Source organism: Lactuca serriola, chromosome 7 (assembly GCF_051521515.1).
Source record: "Lactuca serriola cultivar US96UC23 chromosome 7, Lser_US96UC23_V15, whole genome shotgun sequence".
In the NCBI taxonomy this organism is placed as follows: Eukaryota; Viridiplantae; Streptophyta; class Magnoliopsida; order Asterales; family Asteraceae; genus Lactuca; species Lactuca serriola.
The window spans coordinates 114203144-114224521 of record NC_136414.1 but is presented as its reverse complement, the minus strand read 5'-3'; the positions used below and the strand labels follow the sequence as shown (position 1 = coordinate 114224521).

General features: G+C 37.8%; 1 protein-coding gene across 1 annotated transcript; it reads left to right on the top strand.

The window, feature by feature from the left end:
- Positions 1–1435: 1435 nt before the first annotated feature.
- LOC145064304 (uncharacterized) lies at positions 1436–1933 on the top strand. Its single transcript, XM_079011779.1, has one exon. The coding sequence runs from the start codon at positions 1436–1438 to the stop codon at positions 1931–1933; it is 498 nt and encodes a 165-aa protein (XP_078867905.1).
- The last annotated feature ends 19445 nt before the right edge of the window (positions 1934–21378 follow it).

Sequence of the window (21378 nt, the reverse complement as noted above, 5' to 3'; positions counted from 1 at the left end):
GGGTTTCTTGTGGCCTTTGTTAGGTTGATTTGATGGCCAAATAGTCCCTTGCTAGTGATGAGGCTTTGGATCTGGATCCATAGAGGTCCAGAGAGCCTCATTCATCAAGCTTTATGAAGAACAATGGAGGTTATGACCTTGAGTTGTGATATTTGTTGTTAATTCTTCATATATGGTCATTTAGAGGTTGTATGTACACCAAGTTTGGGGCTTTACATGGTGAATCAGTCTAGGAAGGCCAGATCTATGAATTGATGGAACATATCTGACCTTAGAAGCGAGTTTGAGTGATTGCATGGCATGGACTCGCCGAGTCCGATGAGCAGACTCGGCGAGTAGCTTGAAGATTGCCTTGGATCGGCCAGTGAGTGGTCCAGTCGAGTCATGGTTTGACTCAGTGAGTCAGGGCGAATTAGGGAAGGGTGGTCAAGTGGACTGAGTCGAGCTGGGACTCGCCGAGTTGTTCTTGAGACTCGGCGAGTTGAGTCGGGGTGGCCCCGTGATTCTTCCAGGTGGAACTCGTCGAGTCAGGGGGAGTACTCGACGTGTAAGAAGGGAATCCTAGAGAGTTGGTGAAAACGTCTAGACTCGCCGAGTTGCCCTTGTGCACTCGCCGAGTCCGGTCAAAGTTGACCGTTGACCGTTGACCAGAGTTGACCTGTGTTGACTTCTTAGGGATAGTCAACCTTAGAGATAAAAAGTGTTAATTAGAGACATATGATGTTATAGGGGGATTATAGCTCGGAGGATCGGGCACGAGGGATTTCAGGATTTGTGAGTCATCGAGATACGCGAGGTGAGTCTTCTCACTTTACTTTATCTTGAGTAGATAACCAGAGTTATGTGACAGAGTATTTGTATGTTATGTATGCTATATGTTGTACTGCATTATTTCTATGTGATTGATGCTGTGCATGTTTACAGAGTTGGAACCGGAAGGTTCCTAGAGTTAGAACCTGAGGGTTCACAGAGTTTGGGTGCACGGACCCATAGAGTTATAGCCTCGAGTGGCTAATATGTGTTTTATGGGTGGTATTTTGGGGAAACTCACTAAGCTTTGTGCTTACAGTGTTAGTGTTGTTGTTTCAGGTACTAGCGAGGACCGTGGGAAGGCGCCGCCTTGATCCGTACAGACGCATGGGATTTTGTTATACTTGTGATCTTGGGATTTTGTATAATGTGAATTGAGATTTAAACTTGATGTTTTTATGAAAAGTTAATGGGAAATGTTTTTATAAATTGTGAAAAATTATTTTGAAATTTACGGTGTTACATAGTATGTATTCATTTATTATTTTGTCATTTATTTTATGGTATGTTGATGTTTATGATTATACTATGTACCATCTTAGTGAACTCCTTGACTACTCTTGTGCTTTTTGACTAGGGTGTGAGTCGGTCGTTTGTGTCTCAGTCTTTCAATAGGAGTTTTGAGATGACTCTTGGAGAGTTGGAGTGTCCATTGTCAGTTTCTATCGCCAACGAACACGAGGTTTCTACATCAGGCGCTTATCGGTGTTGTGTTATAAAGATTGTTGGGGTGTCTTATCTGAAAGATTTGATCCTTATTCCCATGGGGGATGTATGCATGATAGTAGGAATGGACTATTTGAGCAGGTTTGGTGCAATGATTGATTGCAAGGGTCAACGAGCGGTAGTTCGAACCCCAAGTGAGAGAGAAATGGTTATTTATGGAGAGGGTACTAGGGTTGGATCAACCTTTTATTCTGCAGCCAGAGCTCGACAGTATCTTCAACATGGGTATTTGGGTTACCTCGCATATGTGGTTTACACTCGAGTTGGGAAGGAGGTTTCGGTTGCAAATGTGCCTAAAGTTAGAGAATTTGCAAATGTCTTCTTGGAGGATTTACCCGATGTGCCTTCTGAGAAGCAGGTTGAGTTCATGATTGATTTGGTGCCCGGGTGGCTCTGATTGCTAAAGGCGTCGTATCAATTGGCACCACGGATGATGCATGAGTTGTCCTCTCAGGTTTAGGATATGTTGGACAAGCAGTTTATTAGACCATGCAGGTCATCATGGAGAGCATCGATCTTGTTTGTTAAGAAGAAGGATGGTTCACATTGTTATCCAGGATTTTAACAAGCTAGCGGTGAAGATCCAGATTTTAACAAGTTAGCGGTGAAGACCGTTATCTACTTCCACGAATTGATTACCAGGAATTTAACAAGTTAGCAGTGAAGAACCGTTATCCACTTCCATGGATTGATGACCTCTTTGATCAGTTGCATGGTACATCTTCATTCTCTAAGATTGATTTGAGGTCAGGGTATCATCAGATGAGGGTTAGAGAGGAGGATTGTGGTGATGCCGTTTGGGCTCACCAATGCGCCTATAGAATTTATGGATTTGATGAATCGAGTGTACAGGTCGATGCTCGATTGATCGATCATTGTTTCTATTGATGACATCCTGGTCTATTCCAATACCAGGGAACATCATGAGGAGAAATTTCGAGAGCTTCTAGGAGTTTTGAAGCGGGAACGGTTGTATGCCAATTTCTTAAAGTGCGACTTTTGGTTACGGGAGGTCCAGTTCTTAGGACACCTCATTAACTAGAATGAGATTTTGGTCGACCCGACCAACATTGAGGTTGTGATGCAGCAGAAGGTTCCAAAGTCTCCATCGGAGATCATGAGTTTTCTAGGTTTAGCCAAGTATTATCGGAGACTCAGAGGTGAGAATGAAAAGTCGACGTGGTCAAGGATTGTGATCAACTCTTCGCTTCTAGATTAGATTAGGGAAGCTCAGGTCGAGGGATTCAAGGAGGAGAACCAGAAGCAAGAGAGACTCAGAGGTGAGATTGACAAGTTTTCTTCTAACAACGGCAGATTATTAACTTGGTGTGGTCGGGTTTGGGTACCAGATTTTGGTGGGATCAGGAAGACTATGTTGGAGAAAGCACACAAATCCATATTTTCGATACACCCTGGAGCCACCAAGATGTATTGGGATTTTCAACTCAGTTACTGGTGATCGTGCATGAAGAGGGAGATAGCCTGGTATGTTGAGAGGTGTCTGACATGTCGGACGTTCAAGGCTGAGCACCAGAGGCCGCATGGCAAGATTTAACCCTTAGAGGTTCCCATGTGGAAATGGGAGCAGATCACCATGAATTTCCTATCCATCGGACGACTAAGGGGTTTGATGCGATTTGGGTGATAGTGGACCGTCTGACCAAGAGTACCCACTTCTTAGCTATTCGAGAGAGTTCGTTGGCCGATGTATGCTTTTTGAGATCATCACCCAACATGGTGTCCTGATTTCTATTGTATCAGATTGGGAAGTTCGATTCACTTTAAGGTTTTGGCAGAGGTTCCACAAGAAACAGGGTATGAGTAGTATAGCACTGCTTATCATCAGTAGACTGATGGCCAGAGCGAGAGGACCATCCAGACGTTTGAGGATACATTGCGAGCTGGTGTGATTGATTACGGTGGGAGTTGGGATTCCTACCTTCCCCTAACTAAGTTTTCATATAACAACAGTTATCACTCCAGTATCGGTGCGCCATCGTTTGAGCTTCTCTATGGGAGGAAATGTTGTACCCCAGTTTGTTGAGGAGAGGTCGTTCACAGGGTCATGGGGAAAACAGAGGTGGCTCTTCATACGACAAAGCTTATGCATTATATCAAATAGAGATTGCAGACAACATAGAGTCGCCAGAAGAGTTATGCTGACATGCATCGATCAGAGTTAGAATTTTAGGTTGGTGACATGGTTTTACTGAAGGAATCACTCTGGAAGGATGTAATATGCTTCAGTAAGAGGGGAAACCTGGGGCCCCGGTATATTGGGTCGTTTTGAGTGGTTTCTAGGGTTAGAAGGGTAGCTTACCATCAGATTTGCCTAAGGAGCTTAGTCATATTCTGATGGGTTTTATACAAACAATCCTATGTGTGCATGCAACCCTAGAGTTGGATCTTTGTTTTCACTATTAGTTATACAACTTTATGAACACAAAAAGAAACCTGGCATGCTAGTACTATTTTCAAAATTTACATAGAAGAATAGAATACATACCTTTTGTTGTTATATAGTAATAACAACTAGTTCCTTGAATCTCCTTAGCTTTGAAAGCAAGTACCACAAGTGTAGTACCTCTAATGGCTCACAAACACCAAGAGCAAGAGGATGACTTAGAAAAAGAGGAGAAGCACCAAAAAAATGTCTAGAAACCCTAAGGAAACTCTTGGCCACGTTTTTGGTGCTCTAAGGGTCCTTAAATAGTGAGGCTATTAGGGTTATCAAACAAGGAAACCCTAATTTGACTGCTTAGGCCCTAAGCATCCCATGGACTCCCTTCTTAGATGCCTTGGATGATGATTTCTAATGGGTTTCCCCATAAAATTCGTCCACCCCTCTTATATAGAGTCCATTAGCCCAATATTCAACTATCACACAATTGACAATTCTAGTCCCCTTTATTTAATTAATGTCTTTTAGCCACAAAATTAATTCTTATTAATTCTTGACTATTATTAATTAAACAATATAATTTCTCTTTTAATACATTATTCATATAATATATTAATAAATCACAATTAATCCTCTTTCTCCATAAATCATCCTATCAAGTTGCTTTGGTGAAGGCAACCCAAAAGGACCATGCACAATCGGGTCAAGTACATACCAAAATAATTATGGACTTAGACAGTAATCCAACAGTCTCCCACTTGGATAAGTCTAATAACTATTATGTGTATGACTTTAGATCCTGATTAGCAATTGTAGCTTTCAAAAGCCGCTGTCAACTCTGATCTTATCAGAAGCGTGTCCTTTAGATAAGGGATCATATATTCCCCCATTCTTGATATCGCATAGATGTGATACATGGATTGAAATCATTCTCTCAGTCTATGTGTTGTTTCCTGATTTACGATTTATGACGACTGACAACAGACTACAATGAACAAATCAAATTAGTCCCGGCTTGGCTAAGCGCTTAGGGTGTCATCACTAAATCATCGAGGGGCCCACATATATCACTTTTATCCCACTTTGGGAAAAAAGGAACGGATAAACTTGGACTCAATGCTTGCTTGTATTCACTTATCGAATCACACACAACAATAAGTTTTATAACACCAAGTTACTGGTGCGTTTAATTATCATCAATGTGCAACCGACTAGCAAATAACAACTCACACGTCTCGGTTTCAACAATATACCACATTATCGACTCACAATCACTCGTGATAAAATCCATGAAGTGATTCTTGTGAGCGTGGGTTTAATCCAATGCTCAAAATCATATTCATAAGCATTCACGAACGATGCAGCAAACCTTTGCTATGTCTAATACACTTTAGACAATCTACAAACCAATTCATGACAGTCTTCATTCATAACTACTTCCAACATATGAACGACTGTGAACCATTCGAATATTTTGATTATTCTGAAATAATTAATTATTCAGGAAGTCAAAACATGCAAAGTGAAACACAAGAATAATACTAATCCTATATGGTCCCAAACCTTTGAGTATAAATAAAACACCTTTTATTTATCACCATATCGATTACTCATTATTTGTTGTTTCGGTTAATTAACTTATTACTTGAATTATTACTACAATTGTCACATGCTCTTAGCATGCACACAATGTTTACTTATGGTCCTTCCATTGTGAAATATATCAAATGAACACATTTCCAATCATACGCATTTCACAACACCCAATCCTTATCATAAGTATAAGAATATCAAATTATTGCCACTTATAGAATATGCTATATTCTAACATTTTATGCAATGATCCTTTTGTAAAGTCATAACTCAAAATCATCAAGATTTGGCCAATCTCTATCAGAAACAATTCTATAAATATGATGTCTCTCACTCAAAGTACATTCCTTTGAACATCCTTTTTACATAAAAGTTTCTAATCTAGACATAGATTCTCAATATCCAACTCCCAATATGGAAACATTTCCATATGACAACTCATTCTTAATAGAATCTTATCTATTCATAATAATGTCGATATGGTCCATCCAATACAATACTTCCAACTACTCACAAGCAACCAATCTTTAGCTAACTTTGGATCGTCTTTTGATAGTTGTTTAATTATTTTAGTCAAAACCGATTCTAGTCCTTTTTCCCTCTTAATGCGCTATACATTTGGAGAATTTTAGAATGGTCAAATATTATAGCATTTACAATCGATCCTATACCCGAATCGTATGGTAAACGATGCATAATTTCTTACATAACGATATAATACTTTATCATTCTTCTACTATAATATTTTATGTGTCACGTTCTCATAATTCGAACTATGAAGAGGGATGTCGTAATCGTAATCGAAATTTGAGAACACAATATGTATCATTGACTAAATTTATTAACATTCCACAATCTAAGCCTTTAGATTTGAAATGAAGCATAATATTCTCTCCCTTAATTATAGAAAAATAACTTTTCAACCCTTACGACTTTGCAAAGTATAACTCTTGTTTTCTATAATTAATATTGCTAACTTGCAATACTTGCCATAATAATCATACAAGCATAATGTCACACCCCATAACCGGAACGGCGGAAACGTTCTGGGGTGGATGACGTCATATCAAGTATCACAACATATGCAGTATAGTAATCAAAGTACAACAATCATTGCATTAATAGTAATAGTTTTACAGGGTTTACATTACATAGAAAGATCAAAGTAATACAAGTAATAATGTAGATGCAGCTTGGTACTAAACCGTCTTCAACAGAAGCTCCTGGAATGTACCTGTCTAAAGTTGACCTGAGAATACAAGTTATTTGAAAAGCGAGTATCAGCATTTTTTACAAATGCTGGTGAGTTCATAAGTATTTAGTGTCATTTTATCCAAATAACTTTATATAAGTAGTAGTTTTAAAGTATACAGTGAATTAGAGTCCTTTCCAGAAAATCCTATATTTTCTAATTAAAAGCAGTCTTCTACCAAGACTGGTCAGAGTTATGTGGTAAAAAGTAATTTTTCCTTAACACTATCATTATCAAAATGTGGTATTGATTTTGAAATAAAGTAGGAGAATATCAGGGAAAATAACATATGCCTCAGCAGTGAAGACTGCTGGCTAAAGCAGAAAGAAATCATAGACTCCAGGAGAGTATCGACTGAACGACACGCCTAGCTCAGTCTAACAAAAGGAGATATAGACCCCAGATGGTATCAAATGAAAGATACAACTAGTAAGGTCTAAAACAGTGAATACAGACCCTAGACAGTATCAAATGAAAGATACATCTAGCACGGTCTAAAACAGAGACTACAGACCCTAGACAGTATCCAATGAAAGATACAGCTAGCACGGTCTAAAACAGTGAATACAATGTTAAAAACCCGTTACCTTAAGACCATGAATTATAAGGGAACCCCGAGATACTCGTAACCATACTGATAGACACTAGAGAACTAGACGCCCTGCAAGCGTCTGTGTAAGTGTGACATTTGTCACCCCTTCGCTTGGTAGGCCGTGGACTGTAGCTAGCAGTCAGGGTGTGGGGGTGTCAATCACGTATAGATCTATACACACAATGTCTGCTCTCCCTACAAGAGACTCTGGTTACAAACTTGACAACGGAGAAGGCCGTGTACTGAAGATGTATCTCGTATAGTGAGATCTGATGTAAAATACTGGACTAATGATAGAGACTCACAACTGAACTGACTAATGTAAACCTATATGTCTATGCTTGTATACATAATATATAACTAATGATCAAACGACCTTCGGACGGACATCCGATCCCACCAGACCACATCTCAACGAAGAAAAGGAAATAGGGCAAACTGGCCTTCCTAAGTCCTTTAATCATTATTTATATAACTATACATACACAGACATACATTTAACTAAGTGGAAACGTGTCGTGAAGTAGAAGCGTATCGTGAAGTAAAAAGGGTATCGTGAAGTAGAAGCGTATCGTGAAGTAGAAGCGTTAATAAGTATAAGTGAAGTGGAAGCGTTATCAAGTATAAGTGAAGTAAAAGCGTTATCAAGTATAAGCGAAGTAGAAGCGTTAACAAGTATAAGCGAAGTAGAAGCGTTAACAAGTATAAGCGTATCACGAATTGGAAGCGTTAATAAGTATAAGTGAAGTGGAAGTGTTATTAAGTATAAGCGTATCACGAAGTGGAAGTATAACAAAACAGTAGTATCTAACCAAGTAGGAGTATAAAAACATGGAAGAAAACTTTGGGAAACCCTTTATACTTAAGAAAATCACGACTTGGTATTCTTTTGTAAAACAAATTTGAAAACCTTAAAAATCCTTTGAAAACCTTTCATAAACACATTTTGGTTATAACTTTGATAAAACAATATAAGTAAAGATTTGAACAAGTAAAGTTGTTTGGGAAAACCCTATACAGTATCATACTTGGCAAAACAGTTAACAGTGTAATAAATCCTTGTGCATGCGGGTTATCAATCATATGTGATTGATATGATAACTGGCATGTTTAAATTGTACTCCCCCCCATAAAACATGTAAAAACATTTAAAAGGTTAATTCAGGGGGTATGAACTCACCTGTTGTAAGTGGATCCGATGAAGGTGTCGGGTGGGTGCTCGGTGTCAAGTAAAGACTTGAACACATTTAGTGACCTATTAACATATGATAACATATGTTTACATACAATTAGTACATATAATACTAATTAAACAAGTATACACAACCTAAAGTGCGGAAAACACTTTGGTTAAGTGCTAGGGGTGTCCCGTGTAACATCTATTGGTATGTATGGCTTATATAGGGAGTTTACTCTCCAAGAGTAAACTCTTTATAGATTTCACGGCCCTGGGACTAACTCCCATGAGTTTATGGTCGTAAACTCATGGTGAGGGTGTTCTAGGATGCCAAAGTGTCTTATATCCCTTATAGAATTATGCTAAGTCCAAATATAAAGCACATGAGTGGATTTAAGGCATCTAAGTGGACCAAATAGGAGTTTATGGCCCTAACCAAGGATTTTACGGTCGTAAGCTCCTATGTACATATTCCTTTGGTGTTTTAAGGGCTTAAATGTTAGAGAATAAAATCCTATGCATTTTTCCAAGTCAAATGGGGAGTTTAGGGCATCATTTGGGCATCCTTTAGGAGTTTACGACCCATGGACCTTTCCTAGGGGGGTTTATGGCCGTAAACTCCCATTTCCTTGGTTTTATTGAAGTTTAAAGCCTTTACATCAATGTAATAGCTTCTAGACATTTTTCCGAGGCCATAGGAGGTGTTTGCGGGCATTTCTAACACTTAAACTTGAGTTTACTCCCCATGAAGAGGAGTTTACGGCCCAAGCATGTTGTTGGGCAGTAAACTCAGGTTTACTCCCCAAAAGTCTAGTTCAAGGTGTTCTAAGCTTGTTTGTGCAAGTTTACAAGTCATATCTAAGCCTTAGGGGCAACTTGGAGGGGTTTTGGGGCTTAAAAACCCCATTTAATGGTGTTCACGGTCCAAGAGTGTTCTTGGGCCATAAACACATAATCTTGTCCCTATTTTATGTCCTAAACTCGAATTTGCATGCTAGATAAGCTATACAACAAGTTAGGGTAGATTGCCTACCCGTTTGGGGCTCGAAACAGACGTTTTTGGCTCGGAAAATAAGTTGCAGAGAGAGGGTGTAGTGAGAGGGTGAAAAGGGTAGAAATGAAGTCCACTTCCCCTTATATAGGGGTTTGAGTTGGGGCTCAGTGGAAATCTACCCGATACTGCCGTTAAACGGGGCTTTTGGTCGCACCCGATTTAGTGGTCGTATTTTGACTTGGTTGAAACTAAAAAATTTTCAAGGGAAAAATTGTGGTGTTTCTAATTTATTTCAACCCTCATAAAGTCATTAAAAAAATCCCAAATTAATTAACCAGTCCAAAAGTTAACGGACAGTTAAATAAAACGAGGCTTATTAATGGAAAAGGGGTTAAAGATGACAAAATAAATTTCGGGTTGTCACACATAACACTTATGCTCCCACTATCATGATGATTATTATCATATTAGCATAACACTTATGCTCCCACTAGCTTTGACATGTATTCAGAAAACAGCTGAACTTCAAGAAAACAATGCTTATTGAATTTCTTAAGTTCATATTTCTAATACTTGATCTAAGCTTCATAAACTTATACACCTTTGTCTTAGAAAGCTCACATGTGTGTCTAGACAAATTCAGAACTTATGTTACTAAGTCCCAAATGTTCAAACTTAATTTTCAAATCTCACAATTTGAACTATGGAAAGGGATGTCGTAACCATAATCGAATTTGAGAATACAATTTTCACAATTCTTATATTTTTAAAATCTCTCTTAGTGAAAGCATTTCCTCACAGTCATTTTCATGAAGGAGGGAATCTTATGACACTTAGATTTTATGGTGTATGTGTTCCTATCCATGTGAATTTGTCAAAACCAAAGTTTGCGACAAATCCAAACTCATATGGACCGAACTTTCTTAATCTTGATTTCTTGCCTTATGGTAACATGAGTGCCCACCATGTCTTCCAAATACTTCAGCAACATCCTTACATATAAATGTACTTTCCATCGATCAAGGTGCTTTGACTTTATGCATTCAAATGAGAACTCATAGAACTCACATGCATAATAAACTCAATTGGAATGGCACAGAAACAAAATAATGTCAACACGATAGGTTGTAAACCTCAAGTCATATGCTACTGATGATTGATAATGTTTATTCTTGATTTGTTCTTGAAACCTTTCAAGACCATTAAGACTCCCACTGACTCCTTGACATATAAGATTCTCTTGTCAAGAAACATTCCTTGACAAAACAAATATTCAAGAGTTAGTGTAGTTCTTATCAAGACAAAACACTTCACATGGTCCTAGTTGGTCTTTGTCATATCCAAGACAACACAACTTACAAATTTCAAATGTGCAAGAATAAGAAAACTTTTCCAAATTCCACATTTGTTGAGTGTTATAAACCTTCTTAAGACTTGCCACTCAATTCATAATCCTGGAGTATAACTCTAAGACTTGATATAGGAACGAAGTATGATTGACTTCTTGATTTAACCATTTCCACAATTCTCGATTCCTCTTCTTGGACATACAAATGTACTAAGACTTACTTAGAAGATCAATTGAGATATGGTTCTTAATCATTAATACATATCGTAAAACAAAATAAAAGGTACTCTCCCTTCTTCTTAGAATAGAGAAACTTTTATTTTTCTGCCTACTTGATTCTTCTTTATTCGTTCTGCTATTTATTGAATGTAACATCCCGAGTTCAGGAGTGCAAGTTCAGGGTTCAAATTGTAAATGTGAAAGGGCAACTCGGCGAGTCCATGGGTGGACTCGGCGAGTAGGGTCGCGATTCTGGTCGCGTGTTTAGTGGCCAACTCGGCGAGTCGGTGGCTGGACTCGGCGAGTTGGTGCTGAGTGGAGAAAATCCTAATTCGGGGGTTGAGCCCTATATAAAGAACATGATGTCCTCTCCCCCAGCCTCTTTACCTTCCCCTTGAGTTCCAGAAGCCATAGAGTCGTGTGAGCTTTCCTTGTGAGAGATTGGAGCCTTTGTGGAGGGAATCTTGGGGAGAAATCGAAGAGCAAGAAGGTTAGAGCAAGGGGCTTTGCAGCGATTCAACTTATTCTTCAGTTGGAGCTTTCATTTGAGGTAATAATCTACTGACTGAGCTTTTGTGCATCTAGATCTATCATTTGTGGGGTTTTTGGGGCATAAATGAGGTCCATCTCAAGTTTGGTGTAAGATCTGAGGTTGCTACCTCAGATCTAGGTTGTTATCAATCCAGAAAGCCATAAAGTCTATGCACAAGAGTTGTGGGTGAAGTCCTTTTGTCCCAAACCCTAGCCCTAGAGTGTAAAATGCTTAGATCTACTTGGATTCACGTAAAGTTTGCCACTTTATGTGATGGATGGGTTGTAGAAGGGTAGATCTATGGTTTGGATCATTTGCATGGCTTGGAAAGCTTCTGTATGGATTAAGATCTAGGGGTACTCGGCGAGTCACAAAGGTGTACTTGGCGAGTTGCTTGAAGATGGGCAGGAACTCGGCGAGTTGGAAGAACAACTTGGTGAGTTGGTTGAAGATAGCCTTGGACACGACGAGTCTGTTCTTGGACTCGGCGAGTCTGGTCGTGAGGTCCTAACCTTCTTCTGGTTGAGCCACGAATCGGCGAGTCAAGGGAGGACTCGGTGAGTTGAGTGCGAGGGGACTCAAAGTTGTGAGACTCGGCGAGTCATCGGGTTGACTTGGCGAGTAGAGTCAGTCAGGAGGTTGACTTTGACTTTGACTTGACCAAGGGTTGACCAGTTGACTTCCAGGGGCATTTTGGTAATTGTTGGTATTTGTTTTGAGTTCAGTGTTGGTGTTGGCTAGTGGTGGAGATCGTATCAGTGGTCGGAGCATCTTGGTCTTATCTTTCAGTCGGCAGTTGCTAGGTGAGTTGTCCTCAATATATCGACAGGGTCTACGGCACCAAGGCCGGGCCTTTATCGGATTGTGATCCGGGTTTCGTTGTTATGTTTTGCTTTGCTATGCTTGCTTCTGGTAGTTATGATGGTATATGTTAGAGACCTAATTGAGGTCGGTATCCTGGTATATAGGATGATGCTATGCTAGTGACCGGTTAGGTCGGTATCCTGGTTAGGATGATGTTATGCTATGCGATCTGTTAGATCGGTTTGTTTGGATGTGATTCGTTATATGATTGAATGATGGTTGTTGGACTGGGGTTGGGTTGAGGCGGACCCTGCTTTGTGCTGTAGGCCGACATACCCAGGGCAGAACGGTTATCCCGAAGGCCCAATGAGCGGTCCGGATAGGCTGTAGGCCCCAAGAGGGCGGACTAGACGTGCCGAGGCTCGGAGAGTGGACCAGGCCAACTGAAGGCCCAGTGCGGGCGGACCAGTCATACTGTAGACTCAGAGAGTGGACCAGGTGGATTGAAGGCCCGGTGCGGGCGGACCAATCACACTGTAGACTCGATGTATATGGCTAGACTCGGAGGGTGGACCAGGTGGACTGAAGGCCGGTGCGGCGGACCAGTCACACAGTAAACCCGAAGTGCATGGTTGTTCTGTGTTCTGTTATGATATGGCATGTTGTGCGTGTATGGTATATGTGGTTGGTATTTTGGGGGTATCTCACTAAGCTTTCGGGCTTACAGTTGTGGTTTAATGTTTTTCAGGTTCTTTAGGAGACCGTGACAAGGCAAAGGCGTGATCGTACCGCTCCTCACGATTGTGTTTTATGATGTGGTTCTGGGAAGACTCTGATAATAATTGTATTGAAAACCTTTTTGTAATAACATTATGAAAATGGTTCATTTTTGAAAAGTTTAAATTGATTGAAATTCTTAGACCGTTACATTGAAACTCTTTCAATCAACTCAGAATTACACTTAATCTTATTAGTATAATCATATTTACTAAACCTTAGTAAATCATGACGAATATCTTTGTAACTCTTGTGGTGGACTTGATCAACACACAACCTTGTGTACTCGATTTCCTAGTCCTTCACTTGACGCTTTGTTAACGAATTAGTCTAATTTCTAAATATGAAATTTCTCATTCATCACGCAACCAAGTTGTATGATTCCAAGTTTTTGTCCAATTGAAACTTGGGCAATGAGAAACTCCCCCTATTTGGTAAATTCTTGACATTTCCACAAATAACATAATTAAGAATCAAATCCATTATTGCTAATAATAGAAACCTTCAAACATCAATTTTTCATACACGCCATTGCAAGGATAAATAAATAATATAAAATCAAAATGTAGTTTATTGCGGAAAAATTTGTCCTTACAATGCAATTCAATTGAAAAACTATGTTAATACATATTTCTTAGCAATCTATTCTAACTCCAAGTAGTAGCTCAAGAATCCAATTTTCAATCAATGCGATCGAAATCCATTTCTTCATGATTAGATTCAGCTCACTTTTTCCCTTAAGCTTCCTCTCTTTTCTTCGATCCTACAAAACATCAAAATGTAATCTTATCACATCATGTATTAAGAATCTAGAATAGGAACTTAAAAGAGTTAGTTAATGGATTTTTCCTGAAGTAGAGCCATACGTCTTGACTCTCCCATCTCTTAGATCTCTCAGGTAAATAGGGAAGCTTCGTCTCCAATTCCCCTTCTCTTAGCAATAAAAGCAAATGGGCTCTTTTGGAATGGCACAAGGAACTATCTCAGAATTTACCTTTTCTGGATCTCCAATGTCACCATTTTCAATGTCCATTGAAGTTTAGGAGTTTGATTCACCAGAAAAATTTGCTCGACCAGCTCGCCAAATCATTGCTGATTCAACAGCTATAGGCAAGTAGGTCAAATCAATGAGGGTCACGTCATGATCCATCATATAGTACTCTCTAACGAACTCACTATATGATTCAGGAAGCGATTGAAGAACCCAGTCAACAGCCAACTTACCTGAAATCTCGACACCCAACATCCTTAACCTATCAATGTGTGACTTCATCTCTAAGATGTGTACACACACATGTTTCCCATGTTTACTTACCAAAAGGGCTTGAGTGAGCTTGAACTTTTCAAGCCTTCGAACTTATGGGTTAGGGAGAATAATTGGAGAAGGTGGAGGTAGTGAAGCATGATCTCTTGTTCCTCGATCATATCGTGGAATATCATCTTCGTTTGGAAAGCTTGTTCCATGGGATTTGGGAAGACCATGATTGTCATAACAAGACATCTACAAAACGGGAGAAAATTCAAGTTAAGTTGATTAGAATCCTTGATGTGACACCCAAATGAAACATCGAGGCTAGGATCCAACACAATACTCTACAATTTCCACTATGAAAAACGAAAAGGAAATTTAAGTTTTAAATGTGTTGAAAACTCCTAGATCTTTTAAGATTCATTGAAATTTTCAATGGCATGTTTAAATCTCGATATGCCCCTCGAATTGTGACTGGGATGCTGAGGATCACAAAACAGGGTGTGAATAACCATGCAAACTTACATGGTGCCCCCAATGTTACAGTCACCTATTCAATGTGCCGGTTAACCACACACGCTCCATCGAACTATGACAAATATCAAGTCACCCTTTACTACCTTTGCTTAGAAACCATTTTGTGTGTCGGTTAGCCACACACGCTCCACTAACGTCTTCGCAATGGTACAAAGTGTAATATCATTCAAATTCACTTTTTGCCTAAAGTAACTAAGATTGGGAATTTTGTAAAAACATTTATTTACTTTATATTTCTTTATACTTTTACTAGAAAGAGTTTCCCTATCCTACCCGTTCGGCTAACGGCCCTCCACCAATCAAGGAAGCGGTGGGTGAGAGTGGACACCCATTAAAAGACCATTTTATAGGCCATAACCTTATACCCCCCGTTATAGATCGGCTTCGTGAATGAGGCTTACTAACAGTAAGACTAGCAGTTTTACATATATAATATTAGACTTTTAATGTTATATATAGTATAAGGGTGTATTTTACGCTTTTAAAATACTAGGTGGTTTAATTTAATAAATTACACTTTTAATTTGATTAAATATAAACCATATGATTATGGATTTATTAACTCTCTTTTAATTATACTTTTAATTAACTTAACAAAACCATAAGGGTGTAATTTGAACTTTTCAAAACTACGGGTTTTAGAATTTAGACTTTCAAAATTAAACCTTTTAATCAAACAATTTAAATTCCAAAACTAGAGGGAAAATTTTGAAACTTTTCAAAACATAAGCAAGAACATTCTAGATCAAATTACAAATAATAATAATTAACCAATTGATTAGTAATTATGTAAATATGACCTAATTCAATTTCTTGCAAGATAATCTATCAAATAATTCAAATAAATCAAGTTTATCACATAAGGAAATGATTATCTAATTAATTTGACAATTATCTTTTATTTTGGTAAAGATATCTTTTAAATTAAACAATTAATTTAATCTAATCCCTTAAATCCCCTAGAATTCGAAATTATGGGATGGGATAAATCAAAATCTTTAATTACCAAATTTAAACATTTAAAAGATAATTACAAGATATGGTATTATCCAAATCCCTAAAATTTCGGATCTAATCTTGGGGAAGGAGGCAATTTCGAAATCCAAGGGTTAGATAACCCTAGATTTCGAAATCTTGGAGGCTAAGGAAAGGGTTTGGGAAACCCTAGCCAAATTTCGAAAATCAAGGTTCAAGAACCCTACTTTTTTGAAAAAATTCATGCCTCCTAGGGTTTATTGGCCATAAACCCTAATATGTCAAGTTCATACATTTGAATAATGCTAATTGAAAACAAAAACCAATGGATTTGATACCACTGATGGGTTTTATACAAACAATCCTATGTGTGCATGCAACCCTAGAGTTGGATCTATGTTTTCACTATTAGTTATACAACTTTATGAACACAAAAAGAAACCTGGCATGCTAGTACTATTTTTGAAATTCACATAGAAGAATAGAATACATACCTTTTGTTGTTATATAGTAATAACAACTAGTTCCTTGAATCTCCTTAGCTTTGAAAGCAAGTACCACAAGTGTCGTACCTCTAATAGCTCACAAAAGAGCAAGAGCAAGAGGATGACTTAGGAAAAGAGGAGAAGCACGCAAAAACGTCTAGAAACCCTAAGGAAACTCTTGGCCACGTTTTTGGTGCTCTAGGGGTCCTTAAATAGTGAGGCTATTAGGGTTATCAAACAAGGAAACCCTAATTTGACTGCTTAGGCCCTAAGCAGCCCATGGACTCCCTTCTTAGATGCCTTGGATGATTTCTAATGGGTTTCCCCATAAAATTCGTCCACCCCTCTAATATAGATTCCATTAGCCCAATATTCAACTATCACACAATTGACAATTCTAGTCCCCTTTATTTAATTAATGTCTTTTAGCCACCAAACTAATTCTTATTAATTCTTAACTATTATTAATTAAACAATATGATTTCTCTTTTAATATATTATTCATATAATATATTAATAAATCATAATTAATCCTCTTTCTCCATAAATCATTCTATCAAGTTGCTTTGGTGAAGGCAACCCAAAAGGACCATGCACAATCGGGTCAAGTACATACCAAAATAGTTATTAATTCTTGACTATTATTAATTAAACAATATGACTTGGAATGTTATTTTTAGACTAGATCTGCATTTCGAACAAGGTACTTTACGAAATAAGCCCTTAAATGGAAGGAATGCATTCTAACAGCGTACGATGGGCGTATATGGGAACACATCGCGCATACGCGATGGGAGTCACATATTCTGGTCAATGCTTCACTACGTCGAGCGTAGTTACTGAGTACGCTGAGTGTAATCAGTCTGGAGGATTCTTGACTTGTTGAATTTGACCTTTTGACTAGGATTTTGACCAAGTTTGACCTAAGGGTATTTTGAGTTGTAGTTGAGACTGGTCACTGTTTGGTGTATTGGTGACCTGTAGAGCTAATATTCGGAGTAGTGTCATGTATAAATATCTTTTCAGACTGAGCGGTGAGTCATCCTCAATGAACTTGTGGGTCGAAGGCACCAATGTCGGCCCACTGGATCATAAATCCTGGTATATTGGTTTTATGTTATGCTAAGTATGTGCTAGATTGGTAGATATGTATGATTATTTGTGTTCACTGAGTATGCATTAGACTGGTAGATCTGTATGATTACCTATGATTACTGAGTATGTATTAGACTTGTAGATCTATATGATTATTTGTGTTGTTGGTTATTGATTGTTATTGTATGTGTTGACATGTTATGGTTTGTTGGGCTAAGGCGGTCCAATTTTATGTTGAAGGCTAAGACACATGGGGCGCTCCGGATAGACTGAAGACCTACGAGGAATCCACTCAGGCCAAAGTCTTGGAGAGTGGTCCAGATAGATTGTAGTCCATGTGAGGCGGTCCAGTCACACTGAAGGCTCTAAGAGCGGTCCATATAGACTGTAGGCCTTGAGAGGCGGTCTAGTCAGGCTGAAGTCTCATATATGTATGTTTTTATTTGTATGGTTGTGTGTGGTACTTTGGGGGAACTCACTAAACTTTGGCTTACAGTTTCATTTTATTGTTTCAGATACTTCAAATGATCGGGGGAAAACAAAGGTGTGATCATGCAAATCCTTTTAATTTTCATTATATTGGATTTTGGGATACTCAAATTATGATTATTACTTTTGGAACATTGTTTTGTAAACAATATAGATCTTTGGATTGGTTTTGAAAAATAAAAATTTCACTCTGATTTTTTGGATGTTACAAGTAGTTTATAAAAAAAATTCAAAGTTCCAAAAAGATTCTCTCTTTTATAAAAACTTTCAAAAATCCAAAAGAGATTTTGTTTTATAAAATTTTCAAAAATCCAAATAGATTTTGATTTTTTTTTTTAATTTTCAAAAATCATTTTTTTAACTCTTGTTGTTCATGCATGCCACATCGGAATTATTGGGATTAGGTATTTTCCTTTATATACAAGTTGATAAGTGTCCCTAGAAGCATGATGCATCATGTTGTCTGAAGCCTCATCGACTCTCTATTTGCGAAGCCTTAATGAAATTTCTTGGTCTAAGAATTGCTTCCCAACAGACTATCTTAATAGAAGTCAAAGAGCTACCTTTCTCTACTCATTTCGGAGTTTAGGTATGATTGTTGATTGCTTCGTCATTAATTCATAGCATATGTACTATGCTACTCTTAACCAATCTTGGAACTCGATGACATCTTGGGTATAAACAAACCTAAACATAAGGTTTCTTTTCTAAACCACAATGAATTGACAGATTATTCAACCACGGTTTTTTATTAACGCTTAATGTTTCGAGTCAATACCAACTTGGAATTATGGCTTTTCAAAAACTTTTTTAATGATCAATTTCATTGTTACCGTGAGATTATGAGAAACTCATTTTCCATATTCTTATCTCATCCTTCTTACACTAGTACACATATCCCAAGACATGATTAGTCTGAAACAACTAGGATGTAGGTGTGCCAAAACTCTATGCTTAAAATCATTTTTGCCATGATGAGACTGAAACCCACAAAACAACACATAGCAAGGAATTGACGGTGAATTCGTTTATGAATTCTAGTATGCAACTACAAATTGACGGAATAAAACAAACTATGTTTCAATGTACCAACTTCATTCCATCAACTTCTTTCGTCCATATCTTATTCATATTTCACATAGCGTCCCAAGGTTTACAGTAAAAACAACTCATAACATATGATGTTATAAAACTATGTGCGATGATCGCCTACTACCACCATAGGATAACGTGATGCACCACCAACCTTTCCTATTTTCCAAATATCTATTTTCTCTCGCAAAATCACACACATCACTTGGAATCCTTGAGGTATTAGGTCAAACCAACTTGAACCAAGATTTCACAAAGTCTAGTTAGTGATTCTAATCATTCTACTCGTGATTAGATAAAATTCTTCTTAACTTTGGTTACTGCTCTACAAGTTCTATATGAATGACAATCCTGGTCGTAATTCCAATGGATGCCATTTCAATTCTTGCGAAATTGAAGGGTGGATCGGTGATTGAGAAACAGTTGCAAAATGAAATGGCACAATTCATTATTTGAAAGTTCAAAATTCAAAATGGCACATATTTTAAAAGGGAGATGATGTCACCAACAGTTATCTTTAACCAAGATTTTTTTGTGACATTGTTGATGACCTGACAAGCATTTATTGGACCTATTTTACGTGATTTTATTGGCATGGGAAGTTTTGTTGATGTCTAAAGCAACGTGCCTTAATTACGTGAACGGTGATTTTCTCTCACCACTTATGCTAAATGGTTCAAATTCTTAAATAAACCATTTGAGTTTCCAACGCCCTATTTAAACTCAAAGTGGTCTACAATTTACTCTTTACGCTTCTAGAATATTTAAAGGCATTTAAAGAACTTCTTTAATTCTTGAAGATTTTTGTGGCTCTTTTTTTTTCTATTTCTTTATATGGAAACTTCTAAGAATGTTTCCTTCATGGATCAATCTGCAACTTCAGTGATGCTGAGAATCAAATCAAACCAGAATATGGTGGCTGATCTATATGCCATGAAATACAACACAATGATTCGACCTTTAACTGAATGTCTAAATCATTCACCATTAAGAGGGCTTTGTTGTTGGTCAAGAATGTTCCAATTTTAGCTTTATCTCTTGCTTATTTAATAACTATCTACAAAAAAAAAGATTGAAGTGGTGAACTTTAAAGTTCAAGGTCACAAAACTTCCATCACAAAAGCTAGTTTTTGCAAAATTCTAGGGCTTACTCCAGTTGGAGGCTCAATGAATCCTTATTTAGTTGCTTCCACCAATATTATTAGGTCATATCAGATGGGGTATAATTCTGATATCTCTGTTTTTCTAAATTCAAAAAGTTTACTTTACTTCCAATTTAGAATTCTCTATTCACTATCTTATTCAAATACTTTTTGGAGAGAGTAACTGGTTTTGATAGTGCTAGTAGAATGTTTTATACACTTCTCTATAGTTCATTTATGGGGGACAAGGTTGATCTTTGTCATGTTCTATGGACTCAGATTGTTCAAAGTCCTAGCTCTCTTCAGAAAGATTCGGAGACTTCAAGTGTTCGTTATTGGTCAATCATGGTTTGGCATGCACTGGATCATTATAATGTTCCACAAATGGAAGATTTGGTTATTGCAGAAATTCCAGAAATGCAAACTTCTACATTTGTTACGTCAGATTCAAAGAATTTCAATTTTATTGGAACAATTCGGGAGGTGATGCTTTCTAGGGTTCCTCTGGATAATGTGATTATTAAAAAATACATGAAACTTTGTATCTCTGGTGAGCGACCTATGCCTGATGATTTGAAATCACTTTGGGAAGCTGGTGATAAAAGAGGGTTGGTCTAAAATGAAAAGGGAAAGTTGTTACTGAGGAGGTTTCTAATAAACTTAAGCCGCAAAGAAAATCTAAGTCCAAGAAGTCAAAACCTATAGTTTTTGATGAGGACTCGGAGGAGCGAACTATCAGTATTGTTCATGGAGACAGTGTTCATAATGAAGAAGATACTAGGGACACTTCACAAGTTCAGAAGATTGTTTAGGAGTCAATTCCTACTTCTGTTCCACCACGTGTATCTACTCCGCCTTCTATACAAGCTATTCCTCCAACTCAACCTCCTCCTCCGAACGAATTTGATATTTTTGCGCATTTACTCGATAATCCTATTGAGAACCTTTCATAAACTCCACCGACACCCATTCCAACTACAATAGTTCCAATCTCTATTACCATTCTTCCAACTCTACCCATCTTGGTTCTGATTCTAACCTCATACATTCCCATTCCAACCACCACTTCTGAACCAACATTCACAACAT

Bases quoted from the DNA above. Each gene is read 5' to 3' on its own strand.
- LOC145064304 (XM_079011779.1), top strand. From the start codon at position 1,436: ATGACTCTTGGAGAGTTGGAGTGTCCATTGTCAGTTTCTATCGCCAAC.